Below are 18,040 nucleotides of genomic sequence, written 5' to 3' on the forward strand. Positions count from 1 at the left end.
TAACGCTTTCATGTGGCGTCTATATAGAAGCCAGGCATTTACCACATAAGAATCCAATAAATGGAAAACCATTCGCATATAATATCGTTTCCATTTAATATCTGTCCGATATAACTCCACCAAGCATATCGTGAAGATCTACTCCACCCATTCCCTCATTATAGTTTTTAATTATTGCGGGCATTTCTACATTTTAAAGACTTTATCCGAAACAGACCATCGCTTAACTTTGGTTGTAGGTAAAACACCTATAAAATTAGATATTGTAATAACAGCTTTGTTGTCCTGCCATTTGCAGATAATAATACCGTTTTTTCACTTTTATAATCTACAGCGCCTCATCCTTCCTTTTTATAAAGCCTTATCGTTTTTAAGTGCGCATCCTGATAATCGATTAGACCTCACCGTTCCGGACACCAAATATCCCTTTTTTTTAAGAATCATAAATAATTGGTATGAAGAGAAAAAATTATCCGTATATAATTTTTGGTTTTTATTTGATGGTATTATTTCAGTCAGGCTAAGTACGATATCTCCACTGATGCCTTAATATGATTTTATAGTATTAGTGGACTTTCCCTGGTATAAATCATACATAAATCCAGAAGAGCCACATAGGGCAAACACTTTTATCCCCCATTTATGGGGCTTCGATTTAATGTATTGCCTTAATTTAGAGCGCCCCTTGAAAGGAATTATGAATTCGTCTACAGCTAACTTCTCTTCGAGTTGAATTTTTTTGAAATTTTTTCTTAGTTGGCATATAAAGGGTTGAATTTTGAATAATTTATTGTATCCTTCATCTTCCCTATTTACCATATCTTTGTTATTATTAATATGGAAAAATTTCCGGATCAAAAGGAAACGATTTCGGGACATAGTTTCCGCTACTTGTGGAATATATGTTTCAACAGACCAATATTGTCTTATAGAAGGCATTTTAACTAAGTTAGTATATAAATGTATCCCAATAAATCTTTCAATTTCATTGCTATCTGTATTTATAGATTTACCACAACATTGGAATGATACGAAATTACTAATTATCTGGTGGTCCAAAAATTCACGAAAATATGTTAGAGGAGTTGAATCATGTTCAGGAATTTCCAAAATAGGGATAAATTCTGAATTAATTTGTCCGATGTCTTTCTTAGACCAAATCGGGTTATCTTTTATTTTAGTTATAGTTGTATCTTCTACTATATCCTCCAATTGAAGACCTAGTTCATTCGTTATAGAAGATGATGTCGGCAAATCATCTCCCAGCAAAGTATAATAATTATCTTCTTCGTCTGAGCTCTCTATATCAGCCTCAGATATATCACCCTCGGGGATAAGTGTAGTCATATCTAAATGCATATTGATATAAAAAGCATTTCATATTACATGTTATTTATATAAAATATTTATTAGAACCTCTCCCTATATCCAAGAAAACCCACTAATAGATATTAGATAATCAATATAGGTAACTATTATCTAATCTAATTACCGCCCCCCTCCATTTCCATAATTTTAAATCTAAATATCCTAAATAATTTGCCAAAAATTTCCATTTATTGATAAAAAAATTTTTAATGCATAAGAAATGACCAATGATGCCAAATGGCATTATGTTCAATTTCCAACACGTAAAATGATTAATAAGATGATAATTATATATATTAGTAATAAAATTATTACTTATATTTTTAGCAAGATTTGATAACCAGAAATGAATTAAAATTTTGGCGCGAAATTGGTACGAAAAAATTGATTTTTTATGACTATAATATGATATAATAACGTATGTAACAAAGCGAGTTATTGATAAAATACGAAACAGCAAATATTAAAAATTAAAAATATGATTTCAAAAGTTATCAGGGCGCCGAAAGGGTTATATAAAAATTATCATGAGCATAATGCCATTTGGCATCAATAGTCATTTCTTATACACTAAAATATTTTTTTATCAATAAATGGGAATTTTAGTCAAATTATTTAGGATATTTAGATTTAGGGTTAAAACAGAAGTGGGGAGGGGGGGGGATAATCAGATTATATTTTGATAATAGTTAACTATATTGATTATTTAATGGCTAATAGTTTTCTTGGATATAGGGGGAGGTCCTAATAAATATTTTATATATATAACATGTAATAATATGAGATACTTTTTAATCACTATGCATTTAGATATGACTACATTTATCCCCGAGGGTGATATTTCTGAAGCTGATATGGAGAGATGCAAATATTTATTCCTCCAATGTTGTGGATAATCTATAAATACTGATAGCAATGAAATTGAAAAATTTATTGGAATACATTTGTATACTAGCTTAGTTAAGATGCCTTCTATACGGCAGTATTGGTCGGTTGAGACATCTAATCCACAAGTATCAGAAACTATGTCCCGCAATAGTTTTCTTTTGATCCGAAAATTTTTCCATATTAATAATAACAAAAATATGGTAAATAGAGAAGATAAAGGTTAGGACAAATTATTCAAAATTCAACCTTTCATATGCCAGCTAAAAAAAGATTTCTAAAAAATTCAACTCGAAGAGAAGTTAGCTGTAGACGAATTCATAATTCCTTTCAAGCGGCGCTCTAAATTAAGGCAATACATTAAATCGAAGCCCCATAAATAGGGGATAAAAGTGTTTGCCCTATGTGGCTCTTCTGGATTTATGTATGATTTTGAAATATACCAGGGAAAGTTTACTAATCTATAAAATCATATTTAGGTATCAGTGGAGATATCGTACTTCGCCTGTCTGAAATAATACCATCAAATAAAAACATAAATTATATACGGATAATTTTTTCTCCTCATACCAATTATTTATGATTCTTAAAAAAAAGGATATTTGGTGTCCGGAACGGTAAGGTCTAATCGATTATCAGGATGCACACTTAAAAACGATAAGGCTTTAAAAAGTAAGGAAGAGGCGCTGTAGATTATAAAAGTGAAAAAAAACGGTATTATTATCTGCAAATGGCAGGACAACAAAGCTGTTATTACAATACCTAATTTTATAGGTGTTTTACCTACGACCAAAATTAAACGATGGTTTGTATCGGACAAAACTTTTATAAATGAAATATCCGCTATAATGAGGGAATGGGTGGAGTAGATCTTCACGATATGCTGGAGGAGTTATATAGGACAGATATTAAATAGAAATGATATTATATGCGAATGGTTTTCCATTTATTAGATTCTTGTGTAATAAATGCATGGCTCCTTTATAGACGCCATATGATAGCAAATAATATCAAATTTATGATATTATTTGTATTTAAATCTCAAATAGCAAAAGGGCTGATGCTAGCTGGAAAGGATAATAACAAGAAGACTGGAAGACCTTCCAGTATAGTTGCAAAGAGAAGAAAAACAATAAATATTGTCCCTATATCGGATATAAGATATGACCAAGTAGGTCATTTCCCTAAGCCCGTAACAATTAAACAAAGGTGCAAGTATTGCGTATGCATATTCAAGAATTATGTGTCAAAAGTGTAATATTTATTTCTGTTTAAATTATAAACCAAATTGTTATTTGTCATTTCATATGAAATGAAATATTTTTTTAAATGAACTTGCATTTTTCCCATTGATGACATTTGGAATCATTAAATATTTTTTGATAGAAATACTCGAAATAAGTTTTTTTGATAAAAATGTGTTATTTGTCTCTATAATAAGTATCTCTTAAAAAAAAAATTTTCATCGAGGGAAAAAAAGTCGGGCGCGAAAGGGTTAATTCCATCACATTATTTCATAACTGCTAATTTAAAAGATTGAATATATATAATCATTATATTGTTAGATGCCTGCATTCACAGAAGATGGTGAACAGTTTTGTAATAAACCTTTAGCACTACTTAATTTGGTTTGTTCAGATGTGATTTTCAGATGATATAATAAAAATGGATGATGAGAAAAAATTATTAATTTAAATTCACGTTATTGAATCTATTACTTTTCAAATAGTCAGATTGTTATACCTAATAGCGGATGTGAATCTGAACCCTCCAGAACCCTCGTATTTTGGTTTTACCCTAACTCTTTTTAAAAGTGCAGAGTCCAAGGGTTTTAGGTGTCATAAATTTTTTTTTTTAATTAAATTATTTTTTAATGTAGGTAATAATATTTTATATAAATTTATTAATATGTTATATACGTTGATTATTTTCAAAGTGAATGTTTTTATAGGGCAAGTAATAATATTTTAATTTAAGATGATTGAGCCAAATAAAGGACCTTAAATTCCTTTAAAAATAACAACATTGAGATTAGTGATCTGTATCCAGCCTAATTTTTCAAGCCCGGCCCGGCCCTAATTTTTTTATAACGTTTTGCCCGGCCCGGCCAGAATTTATTTAAATATAGAAATTAATTCTTATAATTACTCAAAATAAACGATATATGTTATATGGCGTCTACTTTCTATAAATAAAATCACATATTTTTATTTTACATAAAAAATTCAATATAAAATTGATAAATTTGGATATATTTTAAAAAAAATTTAATGCCCGGCCCGAATTTTCTTAAAAAAATATTAGGCCCGAAGCCCGTTCGGACCGGGTACGGGCCGGGCCTACTTTTGCAGATCTCTAATTGAGGGCCTACTTTTGCAGATCTCTAATTGAGATTACAATCAGAACAATTATTTATCTAATTTTTATGGCATATGCATTAGATGTCGATTAGATTTAGAAAGATTTACTAGTCCTTTTCATACGAAATATTAGAAAACATGAAAATTCGAGAAAGCAAATACGCTTCTATATATTTAGACCCTCGATATCAAGTTTGATTGAGTATTGAGCAAAAACAGATGGCTAAAGACTATCTTAAGGATTTATTGCATACACTAAACTCCATTATTTACAACATATTAGAGGCTATGACAATACCTATTGGTCGTAGTGATAATTATGATAATGATAGCAACATTGATGATCATGAAATTTTACTTTTAGATAGAGAAAAAAAATCAATTAATCATCAGATAGGGGATAAAAAAAATGTCTATAACATCTTAGAAAAATCTCCGAAGTTAAGAGAATAAATAAGGTTACATATATTTTAAAATTCTGGGATTTTTTAATATATCCAGAATTATATATCTTATCTAGAATCGTCATGGCTTTATCGGCGACACGAGTACAATAATTTATGTATTATAAAGATAACTATCTATTTTAGGTCAGGGTAGAACGTGGATTTCCATCTTTGAAATATATATTGTCTAATTTACGTGGAAATCTTAAGGGTGATATTTTAGAAGATATTATGATTGTGCGATTGAATAAAACATTTAAAATATAAATTATTTATTTGTAAATTATATATATGTATATAATATATATGTATATATTGAAGTATAATAATAATTGAATGAAAAAAAGTATTATTTTGAGTCATTTTTTTTATGTTTCCTGAACCAGGAACCTGGACCCTTTTGAAGATTTCACATCCCTGCCCAATATTAAACCCGCATATTATGTTAGATAGGCTTTTGTTCTCAATGCAGAACGGACCCATTGTATGAATGGATTTTATTTTATACAATAAATTTATGCCAATTTTGAAAAAGAAACATTAACATTTTTTTTATTTCCTTTTTCACATTTTCTTGATAGGAGTTATAAAGGTTAATCTAAAATTAAAATATTTTGCCTTATAAAATCGGTATCTTTATCAGTGCCGATCCGATACCGATATGTAATATCGTTGCAGCCCTAATTATATTATTTATAGATTTAGTGTTTTAATTGGCTCTTAAAATACAAAGAAATAAGAATATTGGAATTGATTTTCAAATAGTATTAATCAAAATATTGGACGGAAATTTAAAAATATATATCTAAATTTTAATTCCCGTGGTGGCCTATTAATATGTTACGAAAAATTAGAGATAGAGATATGCAAAGCCCTGCCAGCTTTTTTGTATATATACATTGACTATTTCAACCCGAAATTTTTTTTATATATAAATTTACCCCCTACATTATAGTAGGCCAGGCTTTGCGGATCATTCCAATCTATGTGTTTTACAGAAAATCAAAATTTAATAGTGCATAATTTATTTCTTAAAAATCAAATCACGGATCTTTCAGAGATAAATAAGAACCGCGAGTTCTATGCCTCTAACGACGTTCGACCACCTTTCACATATGCCAGCTTGATCCGCCAGGCCATCATAGAATCTATAGACGGACAATTAACGCTCAACGAGATATACAACTGGTTTCAGGCCTCTTTTGTGTACTTCCGTAAAAATGCCGCCACTTGGAAAAACGCTGTGAGACACAATCTCAGCCTTCACAGATGTTTTGTGCGAGTCGAGAACGTCAAAGGGGCCGTATGGACCGTAGACGAAGCTGAATATTACCGAAGGCGTTCTAGTGTAGCTGCCGCTACTGCCGCCAAAAAGAATTCCAACAATTCTGGCATCGGCAATGACCTCTCCAATGCTATTTCTAACCACAATAACTTAGACGCTACCTCGAACGTATTGGGAGTGCTAGGTTTTATTATTAAAATATTGAGTCTGACTCGGCACTCTAATAATACACCAAGGATATGTATGTTATTGAAATGCATTAAGAGTTATTATTTTAAGTTGGTTTTATTTATCACACGGCTGCAAAGGTCATACAAAATCCCCCGCGACAATAAAATAATTACACAATTGTTTAAATCACAACATTAATAATATTAGGATTTCTTCTGGTGTACGATATTTAGTAATAAATGATTTATTTTCTGGCTAGCCCTGAGACTTTTGCAGTCATGCGATATTTAGTGATAAATAGTTTATTATGTAGTTAGTCTAGCGATATTTAGTAATAAATGATTTATTATATTGTTAGCATAGAATTAAATAAATAAATTTCTAAAAATTTTAAGAAATCGGAATAAATGAAATGTCTTTCCTTCCTTGGGTTTGATTCCCACAAAAGCAAAAAAAGAAAAAAATTTAATAGGATAAGTAGTAAGAAAATTTTGGCATTATGTGGAAATATGTCCAATGCTAATATAGATTTGCATCATATTTAAAGTGGAACCCTCCCCCCCCCCGTATTTCGAACTCGATAAAATGCTTGGGAAGATATCACGTCTCTTGAAAAATAGCACGATTCTTATATTACCAACTTATAATTAGGTCTCTTAGCTCACGTCGAAGCGCAGGATGAAGACGATAGAGACTTAAACGAAAGCGATTTGAATGAAAGGGACTTAAATGAGATGCAACGTGATATAGACGAAAGGAGATGCAGCCGAGGGATGATGGGGACCATCGTTAAAAGCGAGGAAAACGAAGAAGACGGGTTGCATTCTGAAGCTCTGGGAGATCAGGAAAGGGAATGCCTTGATGATGGGGAAGTTAAGGATCGACTCCTTGGTCCGGGGTAAATAGAGCTATTTATTTTTCGTATTTTATAAATTGAGGTTGCTGAGTTGAGTGCGTTTCTATTTAATTTTTTAAAAAAAATCTTGTAGCTTACTGTTCAATGTGCGGTAGACCTAGCAACTCTGTTCATGATGATTATTAAATCCTATATAATGTTTTTTTTTAGAAAAAATATATAATTAGTAAGGTGACAAGTTTTAATATAAGTTTCTTTTTAATATTTAAAAATTATTTTTTTTATTAAAATAATAATTTAGACGCTCATCTAAAAATAGCTTGGAACATGTCTCAGTCGCTTCTCCTTTGTTTGGGGTAAGATTAAATATAATTTTTTACTAACTTGATTTGAACTAAAAAAAAACCTTTAATTTGTTTTAGCCAAGTAATTTTTTTTTGCGGTAAAGGCTTGCTACCATGATTATTCCCTATGACTACCTAAACTTTATTTCTTCTATCGAATAATCTTCCATGCTTTCTTATTATTTATTTTCTTCTCCTTCCTAGTTTTATTTTACTATTCTCCCTTTTCTCTCCTTAATTATAATTCTTTTTATTTTGTCTTCAGAAAAAAATTATATGTTTTCCTTTTTTTATTACATTAGTTATATTTACTTAAATAAAGAAACAATTGAATGGAAAAATTATATATTTTTAGGAACATCACAATTTGCTTACATCCTCTCTGGTCAACGATGTTAACAATATCGAAACAGCTGAAAGGACGATTCTCAACAATAATATGTACTTCTAGTTTTAAAAATTTTGATATTTTTAAATCTCTCTTTCTCTTTGAAAAATAATTCAGATTGGCCTTGTCTCAATCCTTGATTAAACAAGAAATGACTCATATGCTCGATACTGATAAATCAAATATACAAGCCCAACATAGTCACGATGAAGATGACGAGGATGACCAGGAATTCGTCAGGCGAAATATTTTATACGATCAGAACGAACATGTTTCTACGCATATACGTTCATCTTCATCACCCCTTCAAAGATCTTGTAAGTTTTTTTCCATATAAGCCACGTCCAAACATTTTGGTTTGTTTTTACTCCTAAGGCTGCATAAAATTTAAACGATAATTTTGTCAAAAATATCCCTTAATTATTATGACAAATTATTGTTATTGAGTTATAGGCTTCTTGATATATAATGCGTCAAACGTGAGGTATGGTAAAAAACATATGGCTTACAGCCATTTTTATCACTCTTAATATAGTATAATTGACTATAAATTTTTATCTCCACTTTTCAATAATTACTATTTTTATAGTTTAGAAAAAAGTTATAGTATGATAATAAAATTCTAAAAAAATAATTTTTAATAGTAATGTATATCTACAATTTGAAGAAAAAAAATTTCTCCAAATTCACAGATCATAGTATTTTTTTAATTTGCTCTTATTTCTTTCTGTGTCCCATATAACAAATTGATAGGATTATCGGCTCATGTTACAAATGCTTAATATGATTGCTTAGAGCATTACTTTATTTTGTTATGTTATCGTTGTCCACCAGCCTTACAAATTTGATTACCAATTTCAATTATTTTATTTTTTTACCAGTATTTAAATTTAGATGTAAAAATAGCTGTTGAACGCATCTTTTTATACATACCTTTATTATGAATAGTTTTTTATTAGGCTTATAGATAAATTCTGATATTTGATAGGAGTAATTACTACTCCTCTCAATATTATAAATAGTTGTTTATTTTGGTGTTCAACTACATATGTTCCGAGTTTAGCCTTATATTTTAAATCTAAGGCCAGGTTGGGCAACCTTAGTAAAAAATTGAATGAGCATGTGAAACCTCAATCCCAATCAAGCCAGGCCTTAAAATATTTCTATTTTTTTACTTTAATAGCGATTATAAAACCGAATTACAGAGTAATTAAAGTCTTATATATTAATTAAATTACTCTTTTCTAATCAGCTTCAAAGGCATATGCATTACTTTGGATCAGAGACCTGCAGAGCTCAAAATTTTAGATCCGGCCTAGACTTAAAAAAAGAGATTTTCAAGGCTGCTCTGGGATTTTTTTGGAAATTGTTTGCCCCCAAAATTTTATTGTTTTGAAAAAAAATATTTAAAATACAAGGAAATGAATATTAATCCCTCCATTGTAAGATTTTTCCTACTGATATAATTTTGGAAAAAAAATATAAAAGTAAGCTTTGTTTAAATTTTTTTAGCCCAGTCTGAATTTAAAATTTTTTAAGCCTGGACCAGCCCTGATTTTATAAGTCATATCATTTTTAGACCAGCTGGACCTGTAGATTTGCTTTAAATATTTGATTCTTGGGTATAAGTGGATATCTATTGAGTTTCTTCTTTAATAACTTCGCCAAGAGATTGGTTTTAGAAAAATACGTCTCTCCAGCAATCGAGCAAAAGAATAAAATATAGTTTAAAAAAAGCATTATAATAGGAGGTTCAATAGTTATCAATTTACCTATTCTATAAAATATTCCATAATTTAAATACTAAGCTGTAAGCACATAGTTGAATTGATTAATAATTTCCCCTTTTTTAAAACCCAATCTAAACCATCATATACCTTCTTAAGCATCCTCCCATCACCTTCAATCCGACCTCCATTTTAGAAGCGCAGCAGCCCTGTTAAATCGCAGGAATACATTACCTTCCCATAATTACAACTCGGACCAATCATCACCATCCCTAGACATACAGCAACATATGCAGCGGCAAAATAATTTTGTGAATGAAAACTCGAACAATTTCCGATTACAACAACGCCCTATGGAATCGATACTCGAATCTAAGGCAATCGAAATTGGTATAGATGGCAGTAATATGGACGAAGACTCTAAAAATGAATCTAATGATGTCATGGACGTAAAAATGGATAATGAATATGAGGGTTTGTTTTTTTAGTGATATACAAAAAATGGTAATCTTATAAATTTAGCCAAAGAACAAAACTACAAAGGGGGTTTCATAGTCTTCTCCTCCTTCCACAAATAATATGAATTTTTCTATGGTTTTTGACAACTCTCCATATTTGATTAAATAATTCCTGGGAACATTTTAGTATCAGTTCCCGAGGAGATCGATTCATTAAGCAAGACTTATTACGAAAAAAAATTTCCTTAGTTTTTAAATGAAAAATGCTGCTACTCTATTTAATAATTTTTGACCTCGTTGTTCATCCTCTATGCTAATAGACATTTTTAATACAATATATTAATATGAATAAATAATAGTTATAAAATTGTTTTTGAAGTAATGTTTGATCGATTATATATATGTGAATATCGATGTGACTACAAATATGGATGAAAATTGATGGATTGTTAAATTTTAAAATTTATTGATAAGATGAAAATTGATAATCATATATGAATTGATTTAGATAATTAAGGTGATGAACGGGGCCAAAATGAAATTTAGCTGAGTACTAACATTTTTGCAATTGCAGGATAGTTTGGACACAAAAGAAACCTAGAAGTTCTCAAGTAATTACTTATGAAATTGAGATAGTTGTCAAAAATTACATTAAAAGAATAGAGTGTAAAAAGTAAAAATAGATGGCAGTGGCACCTCCACATTTATAATGTAAAATTTATTTATTGGAAATTTTATTTTTTAAATAAATAGCTTCTTTTTAAAAAAAAACATAATGAAATTAGTTGATGCAAAGGATGCAGCAGAACACCAGAGGGAACACCTCAATAATTTTTTTCGTGGTCAACAAGATTTTATGATGGTTGCTTCGATGAAAGAGCCGGACAATGAAACTAATGCACCCGATAATAACTCCAACACTGATAATATATTTCAACATTTACGAGATAATATAACTTCTAAGTGCTCCTCGTCCATGAACATCATCATGCAACAAACACCTGCGAGTGACTCAGCCACCCCTTTCCCTGACAGACAAAGTTCCGACGAAGTCCATCCTTCTTAAGTATGGCTCCTTGAATTTTAATGATGCTCGGTATATGTAGTTTACCATTGATAAATATTAATTTCAGATTTTGATTTAGCATATACGAATTGTTAAGTATTGACATTTTTCATAAATATCTCAAATATGAACCAAGATTACAGATAACATCAAGTGGCGTTAGACGTCTCATATTATTGGCTTTCAGATTACAGATAACATCAAGTGGTGTTAGACGTCTCATTTTATTGGCTTTCAAAAAAATATTTTTTTTAAATGACATCAAACCGGAAATAGATTAATGGAAATCAATTCACCTCAAAAAGACACTCGAATTTTTTAATTTTTTCTTGTCAAATTAAGTGTTTTTATATTATCTTAAAAGGATGCATAAAATTAATTTGTGCTCACAAAAAGTTTTTTTAGATATGTAAGATAATAAAAGGCCAACTAATTTTTTTTTAAAAAGTTTTTTTTCTGATTTTTAACTAATCAGCTTTTTTATTTCACTACTTTTGTCTGGGTCTTATATAGTCCTATTAAGAAATAAAGCCGTGCCCAAATTATTTCAATGAATTTTGAAGTAAGAGCTGTCCTGGGTATTAAAGTTAAACTATCTATTGATGACTACTCTTTTAGAATTAAAGATTCAATTCCTAGATTCATGGACATATCTAGCAATCTTTCATTGATTTATATCTATTCCAGGACATTAAAATTTATTCAAATTCTCAACTGTACTGCGATGTATTATAAGATTTGCACGATAAAATAATGTAAATTTCCTTCAATTATCATTATAGTTAAATAAAGTTCTGATGTACATCCCAAATGCAGATGCGTGTTCGTGCAGTGCACTTATTAAATATAATTAAAGGGTTGTAAGATGTCAAGCCTATTGAAATTTGTGTTTTCTTTCATATTTGCAATTGAAATTGTGTTTTCTTTCATATTTGCAATATAATTCATTACTCAATATTAAACGTTTCAGCTTATCAACAAAAATATCTTTCTAATATTAATATAATATATGCTATACAAGGGATTATTATCGAATACTCATTTAAATTATAGAAGTTTTTAATTTTTCTACATCTGCATGGAAAATTCTTTCCAGATTTCATATTTTGGGATTCACTAGAGGTTGGCAAAATCTCATGCCCTACCCAGTGGGAATTTGGTTTTTTTCCAGTCCTTTAATTTTTCATTAATGTTGCCTGGCATGGTTTTTTAAATACAAGGCCTATTAAAATATATGTTGTTGTATACTAAAAACTAATCTTGGGAAGTGGTTAAATTAAAAACACTTACTTTATGGAATGTTGCTTCTATGAAATATCTAATTCGAATATATTTTTTAAAAATATGCCTGTCCTGGGGGGGTTGAAAAATTTCCAGACGTTTCCTGGCCTATTAGCCGGAATTTGCAGAGCACTGTAAAGGAATAATTATAATTAAGAAACAATTCCTTCAATAGTCCATGATTGGGGAAGAGTTTAGATTCTAAATATTATCTTTATAGATGAGCAACTGAAATAATAAAATAATTTTTTACATTCGTAAAATAATATAAAAATGCTTAATTTGACAAATTTTTTAAAAAAGTTCAAAATACCTAACCTGAGAGATAAATTTCCATTATTTTATTCCCGGTTTAATGCCATTTTTTACTAATATTACTAAAAGTCTGACGCCGTTTGTAGTTTTCTATGATTTTTTATTTGTATGTAAGATATTCATAATTCAAAATGTAAATATTAAACATTTTGCATATCTCCTCCCATGGGCTAGATCAAAATCTAAAATTTCTGCATATTTATATACATCAATGGTACTTAGCTAAAACGTTATTTTGTACTAGTTTTTCTTAGTCTTACTAAAGAAAATCTCTGTCATCGATTATATAAAATTTAACACTGTCTTACTCGTTTGCCGGCATTAGAATAAAATAGCCTTTAATGTAGGACAATTTTATGTCCGTAATTAATATAAAATTATTTTAAGTATAATGTATTACAAATCATATGGCATTAAAATATATCTGGATGGACAGATCAGTGTTGTTAAAATAGCGCGCTACTTTTTAAAAAAAAATAGCGATAGCGGTAGCTTGCTACTTTCAATTTTACATAATAAATACATCTAAAAATTATTAAAATATATTTTTTATAAAATCTAAAATTATAATCCTTTTATTTAATTTAATTTTGAAATTTATATTTATATTTAAAAATATACATTATTGTTATATATTAGATATAAACAGTTGTTAAATAGCAATCTGTAATTAATTTATATTTCGCGCATTCATTAAATTATATATTTTTGAAATTCCGTTATTGGTATGTCCTTGCTTTTATCTTATTTTATATTTCATTTTACATTTCATTTTACATTTTATATTAAGCATTATAAATCTTGTTATGTGTGAGATTGTTGAAGATATTGAAATTTCTTTGGAAAATGAGCAAAATATAGATGATCCTTTCCCAAAATTCAAGAAATACTTTGAAGAAAAAATTATAACTGGATATCGGTTTCGGTGCAAGATGTGCCCCAAAATTATCTCTTCAAATCATACGAGCAGCTTTAGTTTGAAAAAACATTTAAAGGTAATATATTAAACAAATTTAATATCAATTTTTAGGCTAATCTTTGATTTTTAAAATAAATTAAAATCAAAAACCAATATTTTTTTTATATATTCATAAATTTTATCTAAATTATTTAAAACATTTTAAAATAGTTATTTCAATCATTTTTATGTACTTATCTCCTACATAATTTTTATTCTAAGTATTTTATAATTTTAGACTGTGCACACTTCAAATTATTAAGAGATTGAAAAATATCTCAAAAGTTTTGGGGTAATGGAAGAAGATAAACCCACTTCCAAATCAAATTTAATACAAACAAAATTAACCAATTTGGATTCATCAACACCTGGTGTATCCCAAAAATTGGCTGACAAAGTCATTATAAACTTTATAATAGATACAGTTCAACCATTATCCTTGGTAAAATGATTCTTTTATAAAGATGACAAACACTTTTTCTCCACGGACCAAGATATTTTGCCGGCAGACATTGATGGTAAGAATTTTGGAGAGCTTTAAGGAAATGAAAGAATCTTTGATATTAAATCTATCAGATGTCTCCTACGTCTGTACAATGGCAGATTTCTGGACTCACAATAAAAAGTAAAAATGTTTATTTTCTGATTTATAATATGTCATATTTTTAGAGCTCTGCACATTGAATTGATCCTAAAAATCTTAAACCAAAATCTGTAAGCTCTAAAGACAATAATTGGCTGTCAGACTTATGACATTCTAGCCAATATTATTGCAGAAATCCATAGGTCTTACAAAATTCAAAACAAGGTTTGTAAGATGATTACGGATAATGGGTCTAATTTCCTAAAGGCCTTCAGGTTTTAAATTTATTATAATTTTTTTATAATATGATATAAATAATATGGAATATTTGGGGAGGATAATAATAATAACAATACTAGTAATATTCCTGAAAAAAATATTGAAGATGGAGAACAAGAAGAGGATGATGAAATGGAGTTTGAGATAATTGATGTTCATGACATCCTTGGTTTTAAATTATTTTATATTTAATTTTTCACCAATATAAAATAAAATTTATAATATTTAGGATCTTCAATAAAGTCTTCTACGTTACCTAGCCATCATCGTTCTTCCTGCCACAACCTACCTAAATTTAGTTGCGACAGTGGATGCTGAAGAAGCATTATTAAATAAGGATTTTAAAAGAGTATCAAGATCTACATTTTCTAAATGCCAAGCTCTTTGGAATAAACAAAATAAGTCATCAAAGACGTCTGATATTTTCAAAAAAAAAATTAGGACGTTATTTATTGACACCAAACACTACAAGATGGAATAGTGTTTACAATGCTATGAAACTTTTAGCATTGTTTCTAGATGAGAAAAAAATGGAAATGAATTATATATTGGATCAAATGGGAATACAGTATTTTAATGTGGAGTAGCATACCTTTATTAAAGAATATACTGAAGTATTTTTAATTAACCTCTAAATGCTTTTTTTAAATCTAAAAATACTAATTTAAATATTTTTGATGATTTTTTTCATATAAAAAGTTTGTTTATTAAATTTAATACTGCGTGGCCCTCAAGTGCTAGTGCTGAACGATTATTTAGTATGGCAAAGCTTATACTTTCTAATCGTCGCTCTAGACTTGGGAATGACAGTACCGAAATGTTATTATTATTAAAGTGCAATAATAAATAAATTATATATATATGTAACAAATTATAGTCATGTTTTTATATCAATATTTTATTTGTGGATTTGAAAACGATAGCGGTAGCGATAGCGCGCTACTTTTTTTATAAAATAGCGGTAGCGATAGCGCGCCACTTTTAAAAGTAGCGTTTAACAACACTGGGACAGATGATAAATTTAATAATTTTTAACTGACAGCAACATTCTCATGACCCAAGAAATCGGCAATCATGACAGCATCTAGATTCATTGAAATTTAAGTGGTTTTCACGAAAAACGCCAAAAATTTGTTTGAATAATATATTTTATATTCTATAGAACAAATTTTTATTGCATATATGTAAATATTATATAGAGTTAAATAAGTTTTATCTAGGTTTCATTCTTTATTATAAGATTTTAACTAATTACTAATTTTACTGGAAGAATAATTTAAAATAATGATAAACTTAACGCGATAAGTTTCGCCATAAGTTAAAAACTTCTTCTCCGTTTTATGGCGATTTCCAGGCTTACCCAGGTAGGCCAGTTTTCCCTCTAATAGCATCAATATTTGTAAGATTCATGCTTCTCATATCCACCGTTATCACATCTTTCTCTATAGGTCTTTATCCTCCTACTTCCATCAAGATGCGTATCTTTACCCAGTCATCTTTGTCATACGTTCCACATGCCCAAACCATCTTAGTTTATTGTTGCATTACCACTCTATCATTTCTATACCCAATCTTGCTCGCAATTCCTTGCTAGTTTTTCTCTCAGAGATACCTCACACATCCATTCTGTTCTTTCTATTTGGCTTCATGAGTCGCTTTCATTGCCCGTGTTTCGCCAACATAAGCTAAACAACTCCTCACACAGTTTACATAAACTTTCCCCTTTAACTTCAGAGATAATTTTTATTTTAGAATAGACGACATCTCTCTGAACTTCTTTCATGCTTGTCTGTATCTTGCAACAACGACAGAATCTACACCACCATCTGCATTTAGCATATCACCCAAATAACAAAACTTATCCACTTTCCGGGTTAACCCATTGCCAATATCCAGTTCATCATTTTCTAACGTTATCATTATTATGTACCCCTTTTATGCACGTTCTACAAATAAAGGTCATTCTTGCTAACATCAAACTTCCTTTCATAAGCTAAATAGCAATTTTTTGCTATAAGGATTAGAGGTCTGCAATGGGCGGGTTCTGCCCACTCCTTGTTTGGAAATTTTTTTAACCCGCCTGCTTGCCCACTTATAATTCATTTATTTATATTTGTTTACCCCACCCGCCTAATGTTTAAAAATTATTTCAAAACTGGTTTGGCTCCTTATTCATTTATTTTAATGTATTTTTAATTAAACATATATAATGTGCAATATTATGAATGAAAACTACTATTTTTAATTGAAGTCTGTTCCGCTCATTTCCCCTGAACTATCTTAAATAAATATTCAGTCTCCCACACCTGCCAATTACTTAAATTTTTTAATCCCCCCCCCTCCCCCAATGTTGAAATTATTTTTAAAAAACCCGACCACTCTTCTCCGAAGTATAGGCGTAAACACCCGCTTAATGCAGACATGTTATAAATTCATAGCATTTCATTGACTTGCGAATTTTTTTTAATAGATATAATTATTTTTTATTTACAAGTCACAGTAGTCAATTTCCCAATCAACCTCACGCTGATATTAATAACATTTATTCATGATGTGGCGTAACGTGACACCGAAATATTGGGGATTAGAAATATTATTATTCAAAATGGATTATTTTATTTAAAAATAAAATACATTTATATAAAAAATCGTTTTCAAAAATCAAATTTAATTATCAAAGGATTTATTATAATTTTATGTCTATCAAATCATGTTTATCACCCTTTAGTACTCTTATTTTTCTCATAATAAAAAATTATATTTATATTTTAAAAATAAAAATTTAATTTTAAAATTATGTTTTTTATATTATCTTACTATATATTTTAGATCAGTACATTCAAATTGATTATCTCTGATCAGGTTAAAAAAATTGTGGAAATATAATTCTGAACAAATCATGTATTTTTATATTATAATAATTTTAATATTTTTTGATTTTTTTTACTAATATTAGCAGAAATTTGTAAAATATTTATATTATAATTAATTAATATCTTATTTTTTAAAAAAAATTGGACATACATTCATCAAATGGTTTATATTGTATAACACAACTTTTTAAAATATTTAATACTGTTTGTAAATACAAATTTTATTGATAGATTTATTTATATAATTATTTTTTATTATAAAATATATATCATAAACTGTCTTATTGGGTATATTGGTTTTTTTTAAATATTATTTTCATTTATAATAAGTGAATCCCTTTGTTATTAATTAGTAAAAAATAATTAAATTAATTAAATAAAGAACACTATATTAAAT

The 18,040-nt window shown here is 28.9% G+C and overlaps 1 protein-coding gene across 3 annotated transcripts in view; it reads left to right on the forward strand.

Moving 5' to 3' along the window:
* The window catches only part of LOC135931705 (putative uncharacterized protein DDB_G0282133), a 43,153-nt gene extending 25,520 nt beyond the window's left edge, over positions 1-17,633 (forward strand). Inside the window, exons 10-17 of one of the 3 annotated variants that reach the window (XM_065468975.1) lie at positions 6,076-6,528; positions 7,167-7,413; positions 7,673-7,727; positions 8,071-8,156; positions 8,221-8,420; positions 9,990-10,304; positions 11,074-11,354; positions 17,265-17,631. In XM_065468975.1, the coding sequence (XP_065325047.1) occupies positions 6,076-6,528; positions 7,167-7,413; positions 7,673-7,727; positions 8,071-8,156; positions 8,221-8,420; positions 9,990-10,304; positions 11,074-11,354 (1,637 nt within the window). In that variant the 3' untranslated portion in view covers positions 17,265-17,631. Of the gene's footprint in view, positions 1-6,075; positions 6,529-7,166; positions 7,414-7,672; positions 7,728-8,070; positions 8,157-8,220; positions 8,421-9,989; positions 10,305-11,073; positions 11,355-17,264 lie in introns of all 3 variants that reach the window. The other 2 variants (XM_065468974.1, XM_065468976.1) reach the window with 2 other exon arrangements.
* Positions 17,634-18,040: the final 407 nt, after the last annotated feature.

The sequence above is a fragment of the Gordionus sp. m RMFG-2023 genome, chromosome 1 (genome assembly GCF_954871325.1).
Source record: "Gordionus sp. m RMFG-2023 chromosome 1, tfGorSpeb1-WG-v2, whole genome shotgun sequence".
NCBI classification, from domain to species: Eukaryota; Metazoa; Nematomorpha; class Gordioida; order Chordodea; family Parachordodidae; genus Gordionus; species Gordionus sp. m RMFG-2023.